The 11,395-nt window shown below is 37.1% G+C and overlaps 3 protein-coding genes across 3 annotated transcripts; 2 read left to right on the top strand and 1 right to left on the bottom strand.

Annotated features, from left to right (window-relative positions):
- The first annotated feature begins 1,201 nt into the window (after nt 1-1,201).
- Nucleotides 1,202-3,782, top strand: LOC111792598 (GDSL esterase/lipase At2g42990-like). The gene is made up of 3 exons (XM_023674109.1): nt 1,202-1,629; nt 1,771-2,260; nt 3,440-3,782. The coding sequence occupies exons 1-3, from the start codon at nt 1,270-1,272 to the stop codon at nt 3,631-3,633; spliced, it is 1,044 nt and encodes a 347-aa protein (XP_023529877.1). The 5' UTR covers nt 1,202-1,269; the 3' UTR covers nt 3,634-3,782.
- Nucleotides 3,783-5,709: 1,927 nt separating this feature from the next.
- LOC111792669 (GDSL esterase/lipase At2g04570-like) lies at nt 5,710-7,247 on the top strand. The gene is made up of 3 exons (XM_023674219.1): nt 5,710-6,091; nt 6,165-6,657; nt 6,757-7,247. The coding sequence occupies exons 1-3, from the start codon at nt 5,726-5,728 to the stop codon at nt 6,948-6,950; spliced, it is 1,053 nt and encodes a 350-aa protein (XP_023529987.1). The 5' UTR covers nt 5,710-5,725; the 3' UTR covers nt 6,951-7,247.
- A 753-nt stretch (nt 7,248-8,000) lies between these two features.
- Nucleotides 8,001-9,200, bottom strand: LOC111792152 (ethylene-responsive transcription factor 3-like). Its single transcript, XM_023673487.1, has one exon. The coding sequence runs from the start codon at nt 8,931-8,933 to the stop codon at nt 8,292-8,294; it is 642 nt and encodes a 213-aa protein (XP_023529255.1). The 5' UTR covers nt 8,934-9,200; the 3' UTR covers nt 8,001-8,291.
- Between the last annotated feature and the right edge of the window lie 2,195 nt (nt 9,201-11,395).

Here is an 11,395-nt window from a genome sequence, read left to right as displayed (position 1 = left end):
CTATTTTATTTAATCTCTTTGGTTTCAAATGGGAAATGAAATAACATTGGAGATTTATAAACCCTTTTCTTTTTTATTATTTATTCTTTAATTTTCTATTAATGGGTTAATTTTGTTTTTCCGTTGCGCATAAAGGGCCCTTTTTTTTTTTGGAGCCAAGACCTGATCTCAAGGCTTCATAACAGAGTTTTACTTCATTTGTTGACTTCAGTCAACCTCGAGCAACAACCTTAGTTCAATGGGACATATCTCTGGTTTAATCGAGAGACTTGTATGACACTAGCATTTACGGTGTTGTCCGAGTCGGGCAAGAGTCTTGTCATGGGAGCTTATAAGTAGGGGAGCTGAGTGACAAATTCCCCAAACTAGAAGACAAATAGACAAGAATGTTTCCTTTTTAATTTTAAATAATTAGATATGTTTGACAAAAAAAGGAACGTGTTATATCCAAAAAGTACGAAATATACTAAATCTCGTAAAGGCAGATGTAGTAGGGGGTGCAAACTGGACGGTACACAACTTGGTTTTGGAAGATACGACACTCAAAGTTGTAGAGCTGGTCGTCTTTCATATCGAGCCATTGAAGCAGCGCGTAGGGCTATAATCGGACAATTCTGCATAAATAGTAAAATATGGGTCATAGCTCTCGTTGATGCAACAAATATATAATATAATGAAATTCCAAATGAAATTAATTAATGTAATTTAAAGTTTTATTAATTTTATGTTGCCTTTTATAATCGTTGAAAGTAAACAAAAATATAATTTGATCCTCAAACTTTGAGGTAAATTATTACTAAACATTATAAGATTCTTAAAAATCTATGAAACCTTTAAACCAAACGGCCGGTTAAGATTAATGTCGGAATAATTAGTTACAAAGCCTACTAAAACATAATAAGATTCTTAAAAGTGCTATAACTCCGGCCTCCTTCGCCGTCGCCGGCGGCGGCCATAACTGAAAAAACCCCACCAGAAGGCTTAATTACAGGCCAAAACTTGGCGTCGGCGGCGGCTATAACTGGAAAAACCCCACGACAGGGCTAAATTACCTGTGAAAACCATATAATATAATGTTGGCTTGGTGTTGCATGTAGATTTGTTGGACCAACCGCCATCAAAATCATTAAATTCCCACCAAACTACACCTCTCTCTCTCCACAATTTATAACCAAATTTAACACTCCAATTTATATTTCAGTGTTCTTCATTTCCTTCTTCCATTTTCTTTCCCCAAAAAAAAACCATCTTTTTTTTGTATCTTCAATAATGGGTTTCGTCTCTATTATCTTTTCCATTATTTTCTTCACATGGGGTTCCAAAATTGAAGCCAAGGTCCCCGCCATTATTGTCTTTGGAGACTCCTCTGTGGATTCCGGCAATAACAATGCCATTAAGACACTGTTGAAAAGTAATTTCAAGCCTTATGGACGTGACTTCTACGGCGGACAACCCACCGGAAGATTCTCCAACGGCCGTGTTCCGCCGGATTTCATTTCTGAAGCTTTTGGTTTGAAACCGACCATTCCCGCTTACTTGGATCCTGCTTTTACTATCGCCGATTTCGCCACCGGTGTCTGCTTCGCCTCCGCCGGAACTGGCTTCGATAATGCCACCTCCGACGTCTTAGTAAGTTCTAAACAATTTCATTTCCGGGTCATTTTCGATTGAGATGACTTTTTCTCGTTTTAGCTTTTTAAGACAAAAAGTTTCGATCTTTGGACGAAATATGAGAACCCATTTGACATATAGTCGTTTTAAACGCTACAGAACGTGATACCATTGTGGAGAGAAGTGGAGTTATACAAGGAGTATCAAGCCAAATTAAGAGGCTATCTTGGGAATGAGAAGGCAAATGAAGTGATAAGAGAAGCATTATATTTGGTAAGTTTAGGAACAAACGACTTCTTAGAAAATTACTACACAATTCCTCGCCGGAGACTCCAATTTAGCGTTCAACAGTATGAGGATTTCCTTTTGCAACTCGCCGGAAAGTTCATCGGAGAAATTTACAGCCTTGGAGTTAGAAAAATATCAATTTCAGGGCTGCCTCCAATGGGGTGTTTGCCACTTGAAAGAGCAACAAATGTTATGAGTAATTTCGAGTGCGTTGAGAAATTCAACCTCGTGGCTTTGGAATTCAACGCCAAGTTGGAGGGATTTGTTTGGGCTTTGAATAGGCAGCTCCCTGGTCTTACAATGCTCTTCTCAAATCCTTATGCCATTTTTTATCAAATCATCACCAAACCTTACTTATATGGTAACAAAGATCCTACCTTTATTTGTGATTTTTATTTACATTATCCTCAAATTTTATGTTTCTCCAGCGTTTTTTCGTCTCGTTTTCAGGGTAAGATTCTAACCATTAACTTTAAGATGTCTTAACAGTTGAGTTATGCTCGTATTGACATCACGGTCTGTTAGGAATCATGATCCTCCACAATAGTATGATACTGTTCACTTTGAGCATAAGCTCTCGTGGATTTGTTTTTGGTTTCCCCGAAAAAAAACTTCATACGAATGAAGATAGTATTCCTCACTTATAAATCCATGATCATCTCCTAGTCAATGTAGGACTCCCTCTCAATAATCCTCAACGTGGACATCTTTATCACGCTTGATTAAAAATTCATTAGATTGAAAATTTCTATAGTAGTTGGGGTCGATTTTGGGTCACTTCCCGTAACATCCTGTAACTAAGATTATGACCAAAATTTTGATCTAGATTTGACTTCTTCTATGACTTGGACGTGTTGGTTTGAGAGTAAAGATTGCTAATGGTAGACCATGGATACATTTTTCAGTGTTTAGGATTACCCCACAAAAGATTGCTTCAAACAAAACGACGCAGTGACATGTGTCTCGTATACTATATATATAGGTATATATATATATCACTTGAAAGTGTAGACCAACTAAGTTCTCTAATATTGCACCAACCCTAGAAATCCATGAGAAGGATAGTATGTAAAGTTAGTTTGGTAGGAGAAACGACCATTTATGGAACAAACCACACGGCAGAGCAACGCCTTTGTCATCAAAACTTAGGTGATAGCCATTAATATGTTCAACAGAGCAGGCAGCCAAATTTAGTGACCCATCTCCTCTTCTTGTGCCATTTGCAACACTATCTTTAACACTCTACCAACCCTAAACCAAATATTGTTCCCATCTCTCTCTTTCCACTTTTATGGAACATCTATCAAATGGTGCATTCGAGTCTCTCGAAATGATCCATGTTTAGATTAGTAGCTCGTTCACTGTTTATTGTCAATTAAGATTAGATAACTAGAACGTGTCTCGAAATTTTGATATACGTTCTTCCAGTCTAATAGGTAGAAATTTTTCCATATTGTATTATTCTTTGTTTCTTAATTTCGATCGACCTACCCGTCCGAAATTCTCTCTTTTTTAAGTCTCTTTTTTGAAAATGGTTTAGGGTTTGAGGTGGCTGGAAAGGCATGCTGTGGAACAGGGACATTTGAGATGAGCTATTTGTGCAGCCAAGAAAACTCATTGACTTGCAGTGATGCAACCAAATATGTATTTTGGGATGCCTTTCATCCCACAGAGAAGACCAACCAGATTATAGTCAACGATTTGCTCCAAACTCTTCTTCCCACCTTTCGTTGACTTAACACGACATTGCAATACTTCAATTGAGCATACTATATGTTGTTGTTTTTTTTATCATCTTTAATTCTCATCGAGAATATCTAACATTATTTATGATTAATTTATCATTGTTTTTTTAATTATGAATCTACGATATTTCTGTACGAGGCTATAAAGTGCATTTACCTATTTCCTTTTTATCTCGAGTAGTTGTAAAGTGGTCACCACAAGTTGGTGAATCTTGTCGACGAATTTAATTGAATCATTGTGATATTGAAGTTGATGGTAAGAAAGAAAGATACGGACGATTTCATCCATAAATTTTCGAACATGCTTTTATTTGACCTAATAACCTTCCTACACGTAAACTAGCATCTACTCATCCCGAGTATTTCGCGATTGAATCTAACACGTAACTGTATGTGTTTTTACATTTATAGATGCATTATTTTGGAGTGTTAGCTGTGAAAGCATATGAGGGAGGAAAGTGAGTTGACTAAATTAAATGGCCGTAAATGGTAGATCAAGAATAATAGCTGCCCTTGTGTGGGGGAAGCCATCCCTATGCAAAGGCACCCTGCCCTTCAAAGTTGGGGACACACCCTAGGGCCAGGCCCAATCCTCCCTTGGTATCTAAACATCGACTAGGAAAGCCCATCATTTATGTTTGGGTGGTGAGATATGAATGTATTCTTTATAGAAAACTTTTTAATGAGTGTTTTAAAATTATGAGGTTGACCGTAATAGGTAACAGACAATATCCGCTAGTGGTAGGCTTAGGCTATTACAAACGATATCATAACTAGATATTGGGCAATATGTCAGCAAGGACGTTGGGTCCAAGGGTAGTGGACTGTGAGATCTACATTCGTTATATAAGAGTGTAAAAACCTATCTCTAATAAACACGTTTTAAAATCGTGAGGCTGACGACAAATGGATAAAATGAGACAATATCTACTCGTAGTGAACTTAGATTGTTACAAAGGACTTTTGGAGCCTGCTTTTACGGCACTAAACTTGAGTTCTAAACTATAGTTTTCAATTTTTTTTTTTCTTATTGATTCATGGATTTACACATTTTAAAATAGAAGAATAAGTTATTCATATTAACGTTGAGAAACTAATTTATTACAAAATTAAAAAAATGCAAGAACTAAATTGTTACGAGTTAACGTTAAACAACTAAATTGATACTTCCGTTACAATGTAGAGATCAATATATTGTTTTCGAGATTGCAAGGATAAAAGATCGAACAATCAACTTTTGAAGGGACAATTGGTATCTTATCTATCGAGCTCAGTGTCACGGTCATGCTCGTCCAAGACGTGTTGCCCGTGGCCGCATGCCCATGACAAGCCAAACCCTTTATGTCTTTGCATGTTCTAGTGTTTTACTTTTGTATTTATAGGGAGTATGACGTTTAGGAAAAATCATGTCTATGTCTAGGCGTAGGCCATGAAATGCCTTAGGGGATATGACTAGTTGTCAACTTCTCCCTACCCAAGGTTACATACTTGAGCCGTTGTTATATAACGTCTCTTTCGAAAATCTCTCTCTGCCCTCGTTTTCTTAAACCGAGGCTAGAGGCTCGAGCATACGTCGCTTGGCCGTAGGCGACGCAAGAACGAATTGGCTTAGCTCACTTGTCGTTGGAAAGTGAGTGGCGCATAATGACAAGTCCGCTACCATTAAGAGTGCGATTGTGACACTCAGCACGACCCAGCTCGTGTATTGTAAAAAGAGGGCGATCACGGAAGCCGATCTCCACCTCATTTTCTGTTCATATCCGACACCCATAATATTGTCGTTATCATGGGCGGTTCCAACCAGATTCATAAATGAAGCCTTTCAGATTTCTTCATTTGTTCATTACGACGTGTTGCATAAGGTGGTTGGGGAGGAAATCACTGAAACTGACTCTTTCTTCAACCTCCCAGTGTGCACTCAAAAGCTTAGAATTTGTGGGCAATGAGCTTACAACCCTGTGGTCTATGATTCCATTTAATATTTGTTACCACATTTAATACTCTCCCAACAACCTCTCTCAACTCCTATATTTATTTCTTCTTTCTCATGTCTATTCTCAACAACATCATACAACCAAATTATGGCTTACGTCGTCTTCGTCTTATGCCTTCTCTCCTTCCTTTCGTCCCCGAACACGATAGCCCAAGCTAGAGTTTCGTCAATTATCGTGTTCGGTGACTCCTCGGTTGACGCTGGAAATAACAACTTCATTCCCACTATTGCCAGAAGCAATTTCTTTCCTTATGGACGAGATTTCGCTGGCGGGAAGGCAACCGGGAGATTCTCGAATGGGAGAATTCCAACCGACTTCATTTCCGAGGCTTTTGGACTCAAACCCATTGTGCCTGCTTACTTGGATCCGGCTTATAACATCTCGGATTTCGCTACTCGGGTCACTTTTGCTTCGGCTGGAACTGGCTACGATAATGCCACTTCTGACGTTTTGGTAATTTTGGACTCGAACGTTTATTTTGGTCACTATACTTGTTTTGATGTGAAACCATTTTGTAATGTTGCAGTCAGTGATATCATTATGGAAGCAGCTTGAATACTACAAAGAGTATCAAGCGAAGCTGAGAGCATATCAAGGCTCAGCCACAGCAAACCAAACAATAACCGAAGCTTTGTATTTGATGAGCTTAGGAACCAATGACTTTCTAGAGAATTACTACACAATGCCAGGGCGTTCTTCCCAGTACAACATCCAGCAGTACCAGGACTTTCTTATCGGGATCGCTGGCAGGTTTATCGAGAAGCTTCACGGTCTCGGCGCTCGGAAAATCTCCCTTGGCGGGCTGCCGCCGATGGGGTGCTTGCCGTTGGAAAGAACGAGAAATGTTTTCCGTGGCAAGGATGATTGTGTGGAGAGCTACAATAATGTGGCTGTGGAATTCAACAACAAACTCAACGCTTTGACAGTGAAACTCAACAAGGAGCTTCCCGAGCTCGAGTTGGTGTTTTCGAATCCGTTTAACGTTTTGATGTACATGATCAAAAAGCCCTCTCTTTACGGTAAGAAACTTAAACTAAACCGATATATTATAGTTTAAAAAACCATTAGTCTCTACGATTTGAATAAATTTACTATTTTGTCTTTCCATTTTTTTACAGGGTTTGATGTGACATCAACAGCTTGTTGTGCAACGGGGATGTTTGAGATGGGCTATGCTTGCAATCGAAACAATATGTTCACCTGCACAAATGCAAACAAGTACATCTTTTGGGACTCGTTTCATCCGACCCAAAAGACTAACCAGATTGTCGCAGCTTATATGGTCAAGAACGTACTTTCGAAGTTCCTTTGATACCTAAAATTTTGGACGCTTTTTAAAGTTATTAGAAAAATAGTATTGTCAAAATAAGTTTTCGTTCTAAAATATTTGAGGCTCAACATTACCAACAATATAATAATCACCCCTTAGTAAATAGTATGGATTTTCCCTTCTACTTTAATGCTATGTATCAACTAGTATAAGCTCTGTACTATATGTTTTATCTAATATTTAGTTATATGACTTAGACATTCATGTGTGACTTTTATTTGTTCATTTAACGAACACAACCGACTTTAGGAGAGAAGGGTCGGGAAGTAGTTAACTCGATGCCAATTTCTTTCAATAACATGCCTGTTATAGGTTGAACGTGTCTAATAGGTCGCATTCCGACCTCCTCCTAATGGGAATGCTAAAAAAATAGTCAACTTGGAATAATTTACAACCCTAATTCAAAAGGCAAACAAAAAGATGATAACTAAAGTAGCATATTCTCCTCCTTTTTGGGCGGCCTTAGCCCTCACTTCGTACACTACTGTATTATTTGAGGTTGAGTTTAATTTAAATATACATGGGAAGAAATCTAACATTATATGAGCATTTGAATCCAGTCCCATCGATGTGGTAGCATGCTTATAAGACATTTGATTTATATCAAAGTTTGAACATGAAATGATGATGTATTAATGTCTCTAACATGTGCAAAAGTGATAAAAGTTGACTACGACTACCATAATTATGTGTACCAGAAGCAATAATCCCATGGAGGAAAAGCGGTTGAGAGAGAGAATCGAGAAAGAGATGAAAGGAACTATAGAAACGTCATAGAACAAGAGAATCCAATGGGGGATGTTCAACAGAGACTTAATTCTGAAGAATCCCCAAATAGAAATGAATTTGAAATTGAAACCTCCTAATTTCAAAGTGCTCAATCTCTAATGCTAATCCAGTGAAGGTTTAATGACGCTGATGATTCCTATGAGATGATTGAACATGTTGAACGAGATCGAAGAGATTAAGAGATTTCGATGTTGTGTTCTAATCAAATGAACAGATATTTCATATGATTAACGAGATAATCAGTTCAAAATGTAAAACCCTGGCAGAATCCATGAGTTTTCGTTTCCTTCAACACAGAGGCGGAAACAAAGATTCAGAGCATTTGTGTTGCTAAAATCCAGATGCTAAGCTAGAATACGCCATGAACTGAGAAATTAAGGAGTTGAGAAGCAAATTTTCTCATTCAACAAGCATGTTGATATAAAGTTACGACTAAGGTTCTGCTCAATCGATTAAGAAAATTAGATAGATAATGGAAGAGGCGTGGGAGAAGAATGAACCGTTTGCTATTTGTGATTGAAAAGCAGACCATTATCAGAAACATAGAGTAGTAACTTGAAGATCATCACCGGATATATCGATGTCTTGCAGTGACTGCAGTGGAGGAGGTAGGTTCAGATCGAACGGCAACACCTTGTGAATTGACGGCGTCTGAGCATATTCCTCACTGTCCTCAACAACGGAAGACGACGAATCGCAGTCGCTGTGGCAATCGTCGGGCGAGACTGGAGGCAGGGACTTCCGGCGGAGCTTCGGAACCGATGTAGCCGGAATCGAAACCCGCGGTCCGCTAAAAGACTCCACGGTGGAACTCAGGCTACTCGATGTAGGTCTTTTGACAGGAGAGTTGCTAATCTTGCAGAATCCGCGGGAATCATGAGGCTCCTGGGAGAAATGAATTTGCTGATGAACAGAGATCGCCGAAGGATGCAACGGAAAGTTCGTTTTCGCCTTCGGCCCGCGGAGAGAGAAAGCAGCGGCGTCGTAAGCTCTAGCAGCATCCTCCGCCGTATCGAAGGTGCCGAGCCAAACGCGTGTCTTCTTCCAGGGATCTCTAATCTCGGCGGCGTATCGGCCCCATGGACGCTTCCGAACACCTCTGAATCGGACTTCCTTAACTGGTCCATGAACTGTTTGCGCCACTGCCAATGGATCTGTGGCTCTGCCTCGCCTCATGGATGAAGAAGACGATTAAGCGTTCAGTGAAAAGAAATCAAATCAAAAGGATGTTGTGGTTTCCGGAGATGATAGACAAAAATGCAAGGGAGTTTTGCCGGTTCTTGACTGTTTAAGCTACCACCTCCTATGGAAGAAATGTTACCGCCGGTGCCGGAGCTCCATTTCTGGGAGAGGATTTTTTTTTTAATTTCCTCTAACGGCTTTCCGATTCCTCTTTCTTCTTCTTTTAATCTGCTCTGCCAGATTCGCTTGAAGCCCGTTTTCTTGCTTTGATTTATTATTATTATTTTCCGGATAAGAGCTCCACGAAGTAATTCCAGAAATTACCATAGTGCCCTCCATCGTTCCTTTTTCCCACCTTAATGCGCACTTTTAACCATTGTTAATTATTTTGTTTTTATTTATTCAATTTTTTTCAAACATTTTTATTTTAAATTTTTTAACTAAATTAGTATACCTAATAATTTTCAATTTTTTTTTAGTCATTCTATCTTCAGGATCGCCCTCATTTCAATGTGGTATCAGTTCATTCTTATACCCTGGAGATTCTTCTTATTTCTAAATTTTTAAATGTTTAGATTAGTTGAACTTATTTCATCCTTGTAAATCTTACGAATTATCTCTAATGGTTGCTATGGGTAAAAATAGTTTAACAATTATTAAAATAAAAAAAAAAACACTCTACGGTAACTTTTATGATCATAAAATTAAACGTAAAAATATAAATATGAAGCCCCCAATAATTTGTAATAATTTATAATAATTAATAATAATTAAAGAGAAATTAATATTATAAGTTCAATAATTATGTTGAATGAGACTCGATGGCTATTAAATGTATATAGGTCGATTAACAAATTACTAATTACTTTCATTCTTAATTTATATTTTAATGCAATTTAATTTAGACATATAAAACAAAATATTTAATTGTGTATTTTGAAGCATGAATTATTTTAATTATGAAAAATTGATACCAACTTGATTGCTTAATTACAATTAAAATTCTTTCTTTACAAACTAATGTGTATAAATTTAATTATTTATTGTGGGGTTTGGTATCATGATTTGCCTTTAATGATGAGATTAGTTGTATAATTTTATCATAGTTTTAATTTTATTTCCCCTTTTGTCAATACTTCTTTTCTAATAAATATTGGGAATAATTTTGGAATATTCTTAAATATTTCTTTTTTTAATCTCGTAGTGATAGAGTGGTAGGAGGGAAACAAATTAACTTAAATGATAAATAGTAATTAATTAAACTATATACATTATTTCAAAATTAAAAAGTTAAATTACAAATTTACCCTCTATGGAATCAGTATTATTGCTGGCACACTGTTAGGTGTCTGTCTGTCTCGGTACTATTTGTAATAGTCAAGTCCATCACTGTACGATATTATCCGTTTTTACCCGTTATTTATGGTTGTTGATCTTACGGTTTTAAAACGCATCTACTAGCAAAAAGTTCTCACACGCTATGTTTCAATAAATTTTAAAAGTTTTTTTTGTAATAAAAACAAATATTTTATGAATTAATCTGCCAGCTAAGCACAATAATAAATAAAGAGATCTTTTTTTAGTGAAAAAATGAAGAATAAAACGATTTAACTGGTTTGGTCAAATATGACCTTTAATTTTTCCGACTGTTGCGATGGGGCCACGTGTCCATCAGTAAGCTGACAGCTAGATAGCTGGTTAGGAGAGGTGACATCCTATTGGAATTTGACACGTCACTAAGGATCAAAACCCAGGCTTTTGAGTGGGCAGCACTAATATTTTATGCCCCCTCACAGCTTCTTTTTCTCCTTTTAAAGGCATTGAATCAAAGGGCAATGGGCATGAATTATGTAAGTAGGTAAATTGGGTAAATTATTTCAATTATTTAGGTCGGTAAAGTTCTAATTTATTGTTCTTTTTTTCTTTATTTGATGCTTTATGTTTCTTTTTAAAATACATTAATCTGTATTTGGTAATAATTTATTGCTTTATTATTTTCCAAATTTTAAATAAACATTTTTTCGTTTGAGTTCAACCATCATAGACTAATATATGCTCGTGGGGACCTACCCAAATAAGGTAGAGAATCAAAACTCAAAATGGAGGAGAGAGCGGGACGAAGATTATATTTTCCGTCTTGATCATTTTTTATATATAAATATAAATGGAGATCCCACATCGATTAGAGAGAGAAACGAGCGCCAACGAGAATGCTGGACCTTGAAGAAGTAGATTGTGAGATCCCACATCGATTGGATAGGGGAATGAGTGCTAGCAAGGACATTGGATCCCATAAGAATGGATTACGAGATCCCACCTCAGTTTTAGAGAATAACGAAACATTTTTTATAAGGATGTGAAAACCTCTCATTAGTACACCAATTTTAAAAACTTTGAGATTTAAGAGTAAAAGTTCAGCTATGATACTATCTACTAATAGTAATAGTAAACTTAGA

Source organism: Cucurbita pepo, chromosome LG04, assembly GCF_002806865.2.
Source record: "Cucurbita pepo subsp. pepo cultivar mu-cu-16 chromosome LG04, ASM280686v2, whole genome shotgun sequence".
Taxonomy (NCBI): domain Eukaryota; kingdom Viridiplantae; phylum Streptophyta; class Magnoliopsida; order Cucurbitales; family Cucurbitaceae; genus Cucurbita; species Cucurbita pepo.
Note: the sequence above shows the minus strand (reverse complement) of the source record. Positions and strands in the feature narration are given on the sequence as shown.